Genomic DNA, 15,968 nt, shown 5'->3' with positions numbered 1-15,968 from the left:
ATTACATTTCATCAATTGTGCATTTTAGATTATAGGTATTTGTTACAATAAGATTTTCACAGTAAAGGCCTCCAGTTTTACATGATACACATATTTTTATACAATTGCTGTCAACAAAAAGACCATTCTTTTTATGTCTTCTCAGTGAGAAGCCATTTACTGTACTACACTACTGTATTTTTCTACCATCTCTTTGTTTGTTTCTCTGCAAATGTCTTTGAATGTGAGTCTTTGTGACAAGGTAACAGGATTTCCTCTGCCATCTGAATCCAGCTTGTTGAATTTGGATGAAAAAAAGGAAAGAAACGGTTTAACTCACGTTCCAATCTGTTGTCATGGTTTCCTCCTCAGCGACAAAATGTTTCCTGCTCTGGGATTTGGGGCCCAACTCCCACCAGACTGGAAGGTATGTGTGTTTGTTGATGTGATGTTGCCGTTATTGTTGTTGTTGTGTGTTTGTGTGTCGGTGTCTGTGTGGATGTGCATGCATGTGTGTGAGAGAGAGAGAGAAAGAAAGAAAAAAAGAAAGAGGGGGATGGTGTCGCATGCAAACTTCAGTTAAAGCGAGTGTGTATAATACATGCATTATTTCACAAACACACAGACACACACACACACACGTAGACTGTTAGCATTATACATGCATATTCACATGATTACGCAACTGTCAACCCATCTGTGTTGCCATGGCACTGAAATGATGAAAAGGACAAAGGAGAGAGAGAGAGAGCTCTACACGCTGCGAGATGGAGAGAGGGTGGGAGGGAGAAGGTGTGGGAGAAATGGACAGTATTTCTCAAACAATATTTTACAGTGTAGCGAACGACGCACATCAGATTTATTGCTTTGTTTTTTATCTTCTTTTCTCCTCAGGTGTCACACGAATTTGCCATCAACTTTAACCCCACCAACCCCTTCTGTTCAGGTGAGACACTGCAGCAGTTACACATGTCGTTGTCGATGACCCTGCTGCAAGAAATATTGATAATATATTCACATTTTTTATATCACGCATCGATTTTGTACTTTAATTTTGTTGCACTGAGCATTACTGCATTTATGAGGTGTACTGTACACCAGTATTGATATAACTGTAAAAATTATATTTCGTTTTATAGAATAAGAGCATAAATAACCAAAATAATAAACAAATCATCGCAACAACGACCATAGATTTACACAGTGAATTAAAAACTGCTGTTGCCAGGCTTTCAACACGTAGGAAGAGAAGAGACATCACACCTCATATCCTTGCAGCACTTCAGTGTCTTCCTGTGAGTTGTAGAATTGATTTAGAGATTTTACTGCTTGTGTTTAAAGCCTTACACAGTCAAACTCCAGCCTACATCGATGCTCTCAGTTGTGCTTCCTAAATCTGGACTGGTCACTGAAGGTGATCAAGCCTTTGCCTGCAGATCTCTGGCAGAGTTGTCTCTATAATAAAGACTTATCTTTTGGCCTTTTCTTAACCACTGGCCTAGGTGTAACTTTTACTGTTTCCTTATCAGTGTTTGGAATTTACAGTATCTGCTTATTGTTTCATTATTGTTTTTATTTTTTATGTAATTTTTTGAATTGTTAAGCACTTTGCAACAACAGCCTTGCCTACTAACCAGTTGACTAACATGACAACATATCTCTACTCCATTCATGACAGTTGCTTGTTGTTCATCTTCATTTAGAGGTTGTTGTCTGTATTCATGTGACTCTGACTCACATCTTTGTGTGTCGAGCCAGCCGTAGGAACAGATTTGAGTTATAAGCTGTTTCTTGCCCTTTGAAGATGAAATAATTATTTGTCTACAAAAGTACTTAAGGATTAGGCCCATGTTAAAATATGATTTCACAAGTACTGCAACAGAAAGAAAAAATGTTCCCAGCTTTTGTGAAAAGCTAAAACAGAATTAAAGTTTATTTAAAAGGACAGAAACACATAGAGCCATTTTCTCTAAAAACATTCAGAAGATTTTGTGGGAAACGAACAGAGCTAAAACACCAGGGTAATAAACAGTAATCTACTGTTAAGCAAGAATGGCAGAGACTGGTGAAAAAAAAGACACACCATCTCGAGATCATGTGACAGCAGCTCCTCTGTGAGCATCTCGCTGAGTTGAGTAAATAACACATTCACACTTCACCTACTCTTTCTTCTGAAGACGTTTGTCTGAGTTGGCAGCTCGATGCTCAAACAGTCGCTCCTGACAATACAGACCAGTGACAGATTCAGATAAGGGCATTCACATTTTATGTACTGGCAAGGAGAACGTCAGTCACAAGACACTTTTGTCTTCTACTCTGGTGTGGACAGGCAATAAAAGAAGATGTGTGATATAGATAGATACAGTAGATAAGGTTATGATGTTAAGAGTTGAATGTTTCAAAGCATATAGTCAAACTACAGTGGCCCTGAGAGCTCATTGCACTCACAACATTGGAAGTGTTTTCAGGGACACAACAGACCTGGCTAAAGACTAACACTAACCCTAAGCTAACAGTATGATTATGTTATAATTAACCAAACAAACTCACCTTTTCAAACGTTCAAACTACTTTTTTACTCATCCATGGCCTTCCTTCGTATCTCAGTAAGCATGCTACCTAGATGTATAGATTAGAAAGCTTATAGTACTGTGTCCTTCTAGTGTGACCACAGACTCTTAGTCATATTTAAAATACTTAAAGCAGAAGTAAGTGGTCCGGTCGTTTTCGCTAATGCTGCGTTCCAGGCAGGCTTTTGAAATCGTAAATTACAGCTTCAAGTCACAACTTACGACTTTGTAGCGTTCCAGGCAACCCACTCGTGTTTTTCCGACCTGTTTTACCGGTGAAAGTCACTATAACGGCCACTCGTAACTTCCGACCGGTGAACTCGTACCAGATCGAACTGGTACCACTTCACGGTCGGAAAAATACGAGTTTCCTTGAACGCACCATAACAGTCCTCGTCCCTACGTCGCCACATTCACGGCGTTCCTTGGCTGCACACACAGGCCTGCATGCCGTTCTCTCTCCTCATTGGATAAAAACTGTAGGATACGATAAATGTTTTCTCTTCGGCTCAGAGCAGAGCAGAGGGACTGAGAGACCCGTGTTTCAGTCCAAACACTCTATGTAAGTGATTGCTGTCGGAAGATATAACTATTTAAGACTTATATTAACACAAATATATCACTTACTTCTGCTTTAACAGAAAGGCAAGAAGTTAGATTTCTAGTAAAGTTCAGATTTGAAAACCCGCTGTATCCTGCTCCCACGTTTATGGATCCCAGTGCAAGGACGACTTCTTTAATGTCACATCTGTTAAGGCTACATTAGCGTTTGAGATGTGTGGATGGGAAATGTGTTTATTGACAAGTGCAAATGACTCGAGTATCAACTGCTGGGAGCACAACTGTGGGACCCAGGGTGAAGTTTTTCTGTTATATATTTCAGCCCGACAGAAGCGGGAGGTTATTATTAAACATTACGTGTACATTTTATACTTAGCAACAGCTTCTCTGCGAACTATAGAAGAGAGCATTAGAGTTCATCTTTTCTTTGAGAGGCTAATACAGCCTCCAGTGCACTCTCGAGTGGAAAGAATCAGGTCAGACAGTTAAACCTGATTTGGAGGACTGCAGTAACAAAAACGCTGCTGCGACTGACTCATAAAACCTTTTCATGTAGCTTTCATGTGCAATATTCAACCATCCTGCTAACCAGGACAACCTACAGATAATCTTTGTCTTGTCACCAACAGTTTCAACATTGTATGACTTAAATTCAGATGGAGCTTTTTCATCTCTGTAGTACTGACGTCACCAAACACTACTGTCAGATTTTATGAGTGTAAGTCCGAAGTTTTTTGTGTTTTACATAACAAAGGGGATTGTGCCCTCATTGTGAGACAAAGCAGTTTTAGGTTTTTGTATTGTGATATATCAAAATATCCATACTTTTCCCAATGCCTACGGTTTTATCAAACTCATCTGTGAATGAAGAGAACGTAAGAAGTAAACAGCTGCAATTAAGCTGCCGTGTTGACTTTCTACTTCTACAACTTGCAGGTTGATGAGACAGAAGGCCAGCGTTCAGCAAATTAACCTTGTCTGGGCATAAATTCAAGATTTAAGTTGTTTAAGCTTATGTGAGTCCATCAGAGCACTGTTAATGAGAATCTGTAATATGTTTGGAGCTGGGATATAAAGCCATTTTTTCATTCATCAATCTCTCCTCTCTCTCTCTCCTCTGGCCACTTTTCTTCTTTCTATCCTGATATTTAATCTAAATTCACTCTCCCTGTCTTTTTCTAGGTGTGGAGGGCATCGCTGAAGCCTACTCTGCCTGCCTCCCGCATATTCGTTTCTACGGTCCGACGAACTTTGCTCCAATCATCAGCCATGTAGCGCGTTTCGCTGCGCAGGCTCTACAACAGGAGAAAGCAGCGGTATGTGACAACGATTACATTTTGTCATTCTTTGTTCTAACCTACTAAAAGAAAGCAAGTAAGAGGAGGCAGCGCTTTGTCAGATATAAACAGGTAGATGTTTACCACCCGACACGAAGCAGCCGCTGCTTTGCCTGAGGCTCCTCAGGTTCTGGGTTCACCACTGGTTTAACTAATAGATGGTGGACATGGTAGAAATATACACCTGCTTAACATCAGCAAGCCTTGTTGGCATACAATGGTTTTCATATAGCAACTCCACAATTTTCTGTGTGCAAACCCAAAGTATTTGTTAAGAAATTAACTCAGTGAAATTCATGGACATGTGTCTGCGTATGTTCAAATATCTCTGCTGAATATTTTGCTGTTAGCTCGTCATCATCATGTGCATACAGACATAAATTAAGTCACGTCAAGTCAGCATATTTATATAACACCTTTCATGCTAGGGCACAGATTCAGTGTGCTTAAACTGAGCACCATACAAGAGAAAGTCGTACACCAAAAACATAAAAGACTCAAAATTACAAAGTAAAACCAATGATATGATTTATTGTTTATTGTATTCTTTGGATCCCCATTAGTCTACATAATGATGCAGACTATTCTTCCTGGGGTCCACATGATAAAAATCAGATAAGAAGGTCAGAGGAAAATTAGTAGCAGACCTGAGTTCATGTGGTAGGTTTAATTAATGCCCTTTATAACCTGCTCACAGATATACAAGAAAAGACAACCACAGGTTTATCTGTGAATGAGAAAAATAAATAAATAAATTTACCCAGATTCACCTCACACTTTGTGTCAGTGTCTTAAACTTCTGGCTCTGCTTTTGTTGTTCAAAGATTACTGCTCTTCTCAGTGAACAATGACTTGACAGCTCTCATAACGGTCTGGTTTGCTCTCTCGTCTCATCTCCTCACAAAACTCTCTCCTTCATGGTGCCATCAAACTGATTTATTTGATCCTTTAGATGATATCCTCTCTCATTTCCGGAAGCATTTTCCCCTTTTATTGATTTGCATGCTCTTTTGCTGTGAATGTGGACTTTCTGAAAGGCTGCTCTGCCTTTATTTGTGTCTCTGTTTTACTTCACCTATAGTTTGTTCTCAACTTTCCTTTCCATTCATCTCGCACTGAGCATGTTGGTCGTTATCAGCCTCTCACAGGGCAAGTCTTATCACAGATAAACACTATTGACTGCTCACCAGTGGCAGAACAGCAGTTAGTGGTAAATACCTGTCAGGGCAGTTTGTACTTGTAATTAATTTCCAGTGTTTAGCAGCTTGATGGATGGCAGGAAAAACAAGTGTGTGTGCATCTGTTGGCTCCAACTCCTGGCACGTTGACCAGAGTGCCAGGGAGGAGGGCGACAGACCGGAGTGACAGTTTCATGTCCTTCCACCACTCCGCAGCTGAGACTTTGACATTTTGATTTTTTCACACATTTTTGGGCTTAACAGCGTGATAGGGAGGCATCCTCCATCTCATTTAGCTTTTTACATGCTGGTGGCATGGCTGGAGGGAAGGCTGGTGTCTGGAGTCAGTCCACCGCTTTGGCCCAGACTGAAATACCTAAACAAGCATCAGATGACCTGCCATGAAATTCTGTAAACACTTGTGCTTCGCAGCTTGGTTGGCAGTAATTTAGATGATCCCCTGACATTGTGTCAAGTGCCATTATCAGTTCAGATTTGTACACATGTGTAGCCTCATCTGTGCTTTTTGTATTGTGCTAATTATAAAGTGTTAGTCTACTGACACACAGCCTCACAGAGCTCTGGCTGTGGACTCTCAGCCTGTGTTTGTGGATGACGTGCTGTCACCTATTAGCAACCAAGTCATCTTCATTTTTCCTGTAAATTTCACCAGCATTTTTGCTTTCAAATTTTTATTTTCATTTTCATTTAACAAGTCCAACAGAGGTATTTCAGGGGATACAAATATTGATTCTCAGAGCAAGAATACGAACAGTGGGCCCAAGACATAAGAACGTGTGATGGGATACCATAGAACATAGTGATAGTATTGATTATAATAATCATTTTTCATACAGTTGTCCTTTTAGCATTAATGACACATTCACACTCACATGTAACATTATACGTGTCGTCATCTCTCAGAGTCAGTTAGTCATGTTTCAGTAGAAGAGACGAATCCCAGCTGAGCTTTTTAGAGCTGAGTTCAGTTTTAGTCCAAACTAGTGAATTAGAGCTCACTGTACTTCCAGCTAGGTGAGCCACTGGATTATATATCTGAGACATTAACACTAAATTAAGACCAAGACCGAGCCTGAGGCTCTGTCTCACACCCAGGCAGCCTTTCTATTTGGGAAGCATTTCTCAGTAGGAGGCCATAAAGTGTTCCTTGAAGTGCCTCAATCAAATAGGACTTCCTTTTAGGGTGTGGTTCAATTGACAGTAACACGACTGTCCGTCATGTTTTGGTCAGGTCGTGGCGCCAAACGATGAGCAGGATGATTACAAGACACACAATACATTCACTTTACAGCAATGAGGAGGAGCTCAGGACATTATTTTACACAATACAGTTTAATGCACAGGACAGCACCGCTTCAGCACAGACAATAAGCCCAGTTATACTGATCACTGAATGAAATGCATGCAAACCTGCATGAAAACATTCAACCCACACAGTTAACAGAACAAAGGAGATCCATGAAATGCACTGTGAATATAGGCATTATTACTCATCCATCTCATTGTCTAGTATTTTTCAAAACACTCTAATGTAGCTATGTCATAAAATGACACTCAGCTGATATATGTATAAAAAAAAAAAAAGAGGATACTAAATGGACTATTTTAGTCATGCTAGTGGTTTGGCACAAAGACACAACTCTTTTTAATTTTGAATTACAATAAGGCTGAAAAAAATCCACTTAATATGTCTGAACTATTATGAAATGCATCAATGCATCTTTTCCTCTGCATCAATGCATTTTTTCCTCTGAGAAGCAAATGATTAGATCCGAGAAAGTTCATTTAAGTGGGCTGTCTTAGAGCATGTAGCACTAAGACTAATGGTGTGTTTCATTAGTGGATTTTTATAGTTAATTTGATTTGAATGCCCCCTGAAGTCGAAATTTTGGAGTAACGCCAATCTTGCGATCCAAGATGGCCGCCCTGTGAGTGAAAGCTTTGGGCTACATCACCACTATTGGCCACTTCGTCGTGCTCTTAGTTGTATCAACAGTATTGTGCAACTTCTGTAAACATGTTGTTGCTTTCACATGCAAACTATTTCGTAGTGTGTTGTTATTGGCTGGTATTGGTAACAATGCTAAAAACACCAATAGCTTTTCCGACTTGTTGCCAATTTGTAACTGGAACAGTCGACTCAGATGTGATGTCATTCCCAAATCTGCATCCCCACTAAATGGATTATGAATCCAACAATTGGCCAAATTAACCCTTTAAATAACTGTATTCTGCTTGATTGACTGTTATTAATATGTATGGTAAAAAAAAAATGTATGTGGGTTTTTTAAGCTGTGGTGTGATGGTGCACTGGAAAGCTGTGTAGCTTGTGTGATGTGTGATTTCTAGAATTTTTCCAAACATTTTCTTTTGCTATTTGCACCAAAGTAACCTTCTGTTTTTTTCTTCCCTTGCTACACATAAATCTCAAATGAGAATTACTTGGCTTTGGCTGCTTCAAGTCTATAGAGTCAAATCACAACTGAATGTGCAATTACTACTGCTGCTGCTCTAGCGTCTGAATCTGCCACCTGGAGACCAAAATGAGAGAACTTGCCCATTAGCTACAGACTTGCTACTATGAGGCAGCAGCAGTTAGCACCGAAAAAAGGTTCAAGGCCCTGTAAGGTGAACTGGTGCAGCAAAATCATGCCAAACCCATGTTTCAAGGTTGATTTATAATTGAATTGTTTTAAGTCTTCATGATAAAAAATGTCAAGTCAACATTGTAGTGAGACGGAAACACTGCGATCAGTAAATTGTGATGCTTTTGGGACATTTGGATGTTTAACGTCTTAATGGGGAGATCAACTGAAAGGAAAGTCAAAATAACCCTAACCCAAAAAAGTAACTTAAAATAAATAAATAGCAGCCCAGATACAGCTGGAGGAAACTTTCCCTGTCCATCATTCAGCGTGTCTCAGTTTGTGCTTGTGCATTCTTTCATATTTTGTCCTCAGGTTCATGTTTCTGACTGTGTGATGCTAAAGCAACACAACACAACACTGGGCACAAACCAAAGCCTCGCTTATGCTGCTTATGTAAAAGACGAGAAAAGAGCCTTGGGAGGCTTTGGTTAGGAATGACATCACCTGTAAGACTCAGCGAGACGTCTCCACTGCCATCGGTCAAAATGTACAGATGCGTAACATCAAGGAGCTTCCACATCTTCAAAATGTTCCCAACTTCTGTTTCTATCCAGTGGCACATCTCCTGCCAAAATCTGAAGAGAGTGCTGTAGCTGGGTATCATTATGCTCCCACGGTCCTTTCTGTCCATAATTGTACCCTGTCACCCTGTGGAGAACAAATAGATGAGCAAAATACACAAAGGGTTGTGTGTCGTGCGCCAGAATCCCATTGTTTCTGTAAGGGAATGATTGCAGACCCTTTTCTTGTTGCAGATTGTAGTGAGTTCAAACAGGGCTACGCCATGGAAAGGACTAACAGACAATAAGATGTGACAGCCACAGTAGACGTGTGTGTGTGTGTGTGAGTGTGTGTGAGTGTGTGTGCACACATGGACCACATCCTGGGGTAGTGGCTGGTTACTGATGTGTGTGTTGGGGTAAGTGGGCGGTTTAGGTAGTATAGGCTGCACAAATCGGCTGCTGCTCGGCCTCAGTGTCCCTGTTCCTGGTCCTGATAATGAGAGAGCTTTGTGACTGCAAACTGTGTACGAACACATTCCCGCAACTCACACACACACACACACACATACACACACACACACACTCACATAGGCTGCAGGCCAGTGCAGTCTTATGTGTGTCTCAGTGTGTGAGCGACCCTGTCTGTCTGTGTGATAATGACTCTCTAATGAGCGCTGCTGTTAGCACATTAAAGAGACAGGCTTCAGAGCCCTCCCCGGGTGTGTGTGTGTGAGTGTGTGTGTGTGTCTGTCTTAGTGTGAGTATCATGTAAAGTAAATCTATTAAAGTAACCATTGAAGTAAAGTCTGTGTGCGTGTGTTCACCCTCACTTATCTGGGGATAACCGTTCACACAGTATGCAGAACTGATCATTGTTTTGCGTTTTGGGGTTTTTGTTGTGTTTTTTCGCCCACAGTTTTCGTGCTCACTCAGATCACGTTGTCAAACTTTAGAAAACCAAGTTCTTGCGTCAGGAAGCAAGTTCAACTCTCTGGTCCAGTTCTCTGTGGTTTACCAGGTGATCCGGGACGTCCTTCATCACACAGAGCTGGTTATTAGATAAGATGGAAGATCAGTTCAACTCATGTTTTTATAGAACATGGTCTGTGCAGCGACCAGCACAAACAAGCGTTCAGTGTTTCCTGACGGTGAAATTGGCTGCGCTTCTCTGTGTGGCATTTTGTTGCCTAACGCGGAGCATGTGGTTCAAAGGTGGGAGGAGAGGCGCAAACAGATGGGAGGTTTATTCAGATTAGGCAGCAGCGAGTGTCTGGTATTATACTGTAAAAACGTGCCATAGATGTAATGTTATGAGATAGACGTCTGTTTCTGGCCTCGTCTGCTGACTTTAGGAACTAATTATTGGAGCAAACATGCAGCAATGAAAGAGTAATGTAGAGAAACTGATTTAATTAAACAATCTCCACCCAGTAGGTGCCTGTAAATCAGCATGTCATCACCTCAGTCTGCTTGTCCACAGCTGCTTTGTAGTATATGTACATTTTTCCCTTTCACTTCATTAAATCCCTGCAGCATGTGAAGGCAGCAGGACACAGACTGCATGTTTGTGCCATGCCTGAGCTCAGCAACCATTACGCTCCGCTGTCCGCTGTGTTTACCTTCGTTATCACATGGAAATGACAGCAGGCTGCGGGTGCCATGTGGCTCACAGCTGCGCATCAATTCTGTGCGTCATTTCATGTTTTATTCTTGAATTTCATTGCAAGACAAACGCTACTACACCAGAGTCTGGTCTCTTGCACACGGAGCAGATACCGTTTCTGGTATTTGCAGCAGTCCCTCTAAATAGAATAAAATCAGTATTAGTGTATATGTTTGGTTTTTGCCATTATAAGTCCAGTTCTACATAAACAAATATCGTGATTCACATTATAATGCAAAATGATGCTCATAATGTTCCTCCATTTGGTTTTTACCAGTTTTATTTTCTCGAAGTCCAAAGTTTTTTTTCCCTAAAGTGCTCTCTCTTTAAATGTTTTTTACTTTGTGCTACCTGTGATTTTATTTTCCTTTTCTATTGTCTCTCTTTCATATGTTTGTGTGTAAAGCAGTTTATGTTGCTTTTCATGCATGAATTGTACTATAGGAATGAAGTTCAGTATTACTATTATTATTATCATCAGTTCTTCAGGTTTGTCCTTTGAATTTGTGTTCAGAAAACATTGATAACAACATGCTTCAGTCATATCCCAAAGGATGAACTCTCATTTTGTCATTCATTCATTTATTCTTTCCTCTTATTCTGATGAATTTTTTTTTTTTTTACATTTTCCCTCCATTTTGTCCAGGAACAGATGGTGTGCTCTGTCATATGAATGAATGTCAACTCACTTTGCTGCAGAGAAGCTTTTCATTCTGTTTTTATTTTCTATTTTTACACAGTGTCACTCTGTCTATACTTATTGACAACACAGTCATCATGATTGAGACAGATTGTCTCTTTTCTTCAAAACAGATCCATCTCCAAGCTACTGTGGGATCCAATTTAAAGTCACATTTTTCTCTTATTTTTCTGTTTTCTCATCCTTTCTTTGTCTCCTCTTTTCCCCTCTGCAGCAGTACTTCAATCTCCTCATCATAACAGACGGCGTCATCAGCGATATGGACGAGACGCGTGACGCCATCGTACAGGCGTCCAAGCTTCCCATGTCCATCATCATCATCGGTGTGGGCAACGCAGACTTTGCTGCCATGGAGTTCCTGGATGGAGACGCCAGTGTTTTGAGGTCCAGCACAGGAGAAGAGGCCGTGCGGGACATTGTGCAGTTCGTCCCTTTCAGGGATTTCCGAAATGTGAGTATTGAAATAGAAACTCCAGCTATGAAAGTGATCGATTTATTGGTTGTTAAATCTATGTCCTCCAAATATTTAAAATTTTGATAAAACCATAAAAAGCAGATTTGATTGACAGTTGTCTTACAGCATGATCAGATACACAAACTATTGTGTGGTTCTGATTCATTTACACCAATCAAAGAGGAACTATGTAAGTCCTGTCGCTTTTCTGCTGTTTTGCTAACCCTGCCATGTGCATTTGTTTACAACGAAGCCCGTGTGAAAATCAATCAGTAGAGTGGTAGATAACGTTATATATTATATACAATGTTACAATGTGTATATCTGTGTTGTCTTATCTGTCCTAAACAAGAAGTTACGGCTTACGGGGCACGTTTATGTCACGGTGCACAGAGACGATCTTGCAAGGTTGGTTGGCATGTGGAAGGCAGAGAGCCTCCATTCTCCCTCGTAACAGGTTAAGCCATTTATTAAACCATCACAATTATTTCAAAGCTGTTTAATTAAGGTACAAATGTAGCGTAGTTAAGCTACAAATCTTGCATAGTTCTGCTTCAAGGGGATGAAGGGATCCATGGGTAGAGGACACAACAATCAAAGGCCCAAAATGCTCTTTGGAAATTCAGTGGAACAGTTTGTTTAGGAGACGTAATGAAGCATACGGTATAAGAAAAAGAGCACTGCACCTACAATCAAACATGCTCTATTATGTCAAGGTCTTGCTTTGCTGGGAGCTTCAAATTATGACATCACCACAGTGTTTTACGGTGAATAGTGTTACTCATTGTCAAACGAAACAAAGTGTCTTTCAGGACGAGTTAATGCTCATGTTCAACCGAAGAAAAAAAGAAAGGTTAAAAAGGAAAACATGGACTGGCTTAAAGCAACAAGTCCTGAAACTAAATCCCATTGAAAACCTTGTTTTATTCCACTATTATTCCAGTTGTTTTTTTCTTATGTTCAGTCACCTTGGACATTGTATTGAGTTAATATTATGGGTTTGTTTCTAAATATATTCTGAATTGTGTACTCATAATTCATGGTTGCCAGTGATTTTGACCAGGACAGTACCTGTGCAATACTCACCATTCTAATGTGCAATATCGCCATTATGCTGTGCAATTTTTCTTAATAATCCATACTATATATATAACTTATTTTATCTTTTGATACATAGATTTATTATTTATTATTGGAATTTATCTTTCGTATTTTTTATTTCATCTTTTTAATCTATGCATATGTTTGCACTGAAGGAGAGAGAGCTCTTAATCTCATTGTACATGTGTATAGTGACAATAAAGGCAATCTATTCGATTCTATTCTGATGACATGATGTCATGCTGTCATGCTGTGAATGTGTTACCAAACGGCAGCCTGTTGCTCACACACACTCAACACCGTAGCTACTCACACACACACACACACACACACACACACACACACACACACACACACACACACACACACACACACACACACATACACAAGATGTGCGAGAGGAGGTAGCTGGTTATCTCAGACTCAATAGAGAGGCTGTTGGTGTGTGTGTGTGTGTGTGTGTGTGTGTGTGTGTGTGTGTGTGTGTGTGTGTGTGTGTGTGTGTACTTGCATTGGCTGTAAAACATGTCAGTGGTCATGAGTGTTTATGCATGTAAGATGTAATGTAACGACAGCACACAGGATAATTAGTGTGTGCACATTTTCAGACACAGAAAAAAGTAATTTAGTGCGTTTTTGTCTTTTTTGTAGGTTTTGTGTGTGTGTGTGTGTGTGTGTGTGGGCTGTTAGTGGGCAAGCTGACTTCCTTTGTTGTGGGAGGAACAGACAGTGTTTGTTGGCCTCGTTCCAGTTTGTTAGTGGGAGGGTGAGAGACAGCAACAGGCAGAACAGAGGAAATGGATTAATGAGTGACCTGAAATGACGAGCTGTGCTGGCAGACAAACTTTTACTACAAATTATCTTCATGAAGTTGGTGCAGTCGGTGGTGAGCAGCTTGAAAGTTGGTAGCTATTGTAATAACATTTGTTAGAAGGGAAATTGCTCCTTGTCTGCTGTGGGGTGTGAACCTGATTCAAAGACCCGTTCATGAGAATAAGAATTATAGAAAAAGAATGTTAAGTATCTATGTATACATTTGTTCTGAAATATGATCAGATATAAGATTTAGGTTACAAGAATTATGAACAAACAATTTTAACTGATGACACACTTGTAGGGTGGGTTAGAGCTGCCACAACTTATAAAACAACACTTGAATATTTTCATCTGCTAAAGTGAATGCCTCAAAAAGAAAAGAGCTGGGCGTCCAGTAGAAATGACTTCTTACAATGCAGGATTAACAGTGAGGTAACAAAGAACAGCTGGTTGATCAATGGATCAATGGAGCTTCTTAACATCTCTGTTCACGCATCGACCAATCACAAATCATTGAATAGGCATCACTGTACACCTGAGGTTTGCCAAAAAGGGCTTATGGGAAAACACCAATACCATTATCAATACTTTATGTATGTGGCACTTTTCTTCACAAAGTTACAAAGTGAAAAGTAAAAAAACCAGATTTCAAAAATATCCAAGAATAAACTGTTCTTCTCATCTAAACCTGTTGATACTGGATCTGCTCCAAGGATGGATTTTGATGAATCACAGCTCTCCACTCATGATCATTGATGTTGGTGGCTGTGGGTTTTTTTTTTCTTTCCACAATCTGTTTATTGACATTTTCAAATAAAGGACAAGTACCCAAGAACAAGACTCAAGAAAAAGACCAAGGACACGAAACAGCTTAGCAACATAGAGATGCATGAACAATAAAAATACAAAGTAAAATAATATTTAAAAAAAAAGGAATTAAGAATAAATATATAAATAAGCAGGTAAACATGAAATAAAATTAAATAGATAAAAAAAAAAACCTAAAGTGTTAAAGCATGAAGCAACAGCTTTTGGCAAGCTCAAGATCCGCCACGCCACAACTCCAACAACACCAAGCATGAACACCATCAAATTCATTCGTTCTACTTCCTCAAAAAACCCAGCGTTGTGCACAGGACCACTAAAACACACTCCTAAACCATGATGATTCTTCTTCACCAGATATTAGAGGCCTGACCCAAACCATGGAGGAAAGGTTAATGATGCGTATAAACAAACGACCACATAGACATTTAGTCAATGCAAACCACGTAAACAGGTTTAGGTTCATATACAAAACTTCAATTTTCTCTCATCTTTCCTTTCAGGCGCCCAAGGAGACTCTGGCCAAATCGGTGTTGGCCGAGCTGCCTCAGCAGGTCACACAGTATTTTAAACAGAGGAACGTCCCACCCCTTAACTCGGCACCGGAGTGAGGAGGACGCCAACAGAAGACGAAGACGCGCTGTACAATTGGATCGTCAACAAAACCTCTTTTTTTCTCGTTAGCGGCCAACGATATAGGGACTGAACATGTGTACAGTGTATCAGCTGTGAACAAAAATGAGTTGTGGACTTTAAAACAAAAAAAACAAAAAAACATTGGAGACATGTCTGCCATTATATTAGCAAAGTTTGTTCTGGTTTAGAGAAAGTTTGGTGAGTTTCCAGTGTGAATCCATCAGAAGTGATGTTGTTTGTTAAAGCTCTTCAGCTCAGATCTACGATGATAATGTGTAAAGGACGTTGCATGTCTACAGTGATGGCAGGTGTCTCCAAATGATCATATGAATATGCAGATGAGACACTGGTCTTCTTCTTTTTTTTTTCTTTTTTTTAGAGGAATGAAAAATATCTTGATTCATCAGGATGTAGACTTTTTAAACTTTTTTTTTTTTGCTTTTTGCATGTGTGTCTTGTGACTGGAACCATGTGATACAGTACCTACAACTCCTCGATGTAAAGTCCCTTCTAAGCTGAACTGTTATCAGTGGTTGACTCCTCTCCTGTCGTCGTATGGATCCTTGTCTGGTAGCAGTATCAGGTGAACGCTGCTTTTTTCACGCTCATGAGCGGTGGTGGAGTCACGGTGGTGGACCGATCCCGAGCAGAGATGAGAGGCAGGACCGACGATCCACGATGTTTATTTGATTCAGGAGGACAGAGTCAGCGGTGAGTGAGGCCGTCTGTAGTGGTTGTAGCTGTAGCACTAACACACAATAGATGTGGGATACTGTGCAAACTCATTTGGCTGTTATACATATGAGGCTACTTTGTTCGCCTTGTATTTCTTATGACTTTGGTTCACCCTGCATGTTGCCAATATCTATTCACTGTTTACAAACTGATGCTGGTGATCACAAACGCATGATTTTTTTTTCTTTTTAATTATGTATTTAAAAAATGTTGTCAATATTGTAACAAGAAAGAATATTGA

At 40.1% G+C, this 15,968-nt stretch overlaps 1 protein-coding gene across 1 annotated transcript in view; it reads left to right on the top strand.

The window, feature by feature from the left end:
- The window catches only part of cpne2 (copine II), a gene marked incomplete at both ends in the record, with an annotated part of 38,217 nt that extends 23,250 nt beyond the window's left edge, over nt 1-14,967 (top strand). Inside the window, 5 exons of the mRNA XM_083973736.1 lie at nt 352-406; nt 874-925; nt 4,293-4,426; nt 11,375-11,611; nt 14,860-14,967. Coding sequence (XP_083829862.1) covers nt 352-406; nt 874-925; nt 4,293-4,426; nt 11,375-11,611; nt 14,860-14,967 — 586 coding nt within the window. The remainder of the gene's footprint in view (nt 1-351; nt 407-873; nt 926-4,292; nt 4,427-11,374; nt 11,612-14,859) is intronic.
- Nucleotides 14,968-15,968: the final 1,001 nt, after the last annotated feature.

Source organism: Trachurus trachurus, assembly GCF_905171665.1.
Source record: "Trachurus trachurus genome assembly, chromosome: 6".
Taxonomy (NCBI): Eukaryota; Metazoa; Chordata; class Actinopteri; order Carangiformes; family Carangidae; genus Trachurus; species Trachurus trachurus.
Note: the sequence above shows the minus strand (reverse complement) of the source record. Positions and strands in the feature narration are given on the sequence as shown.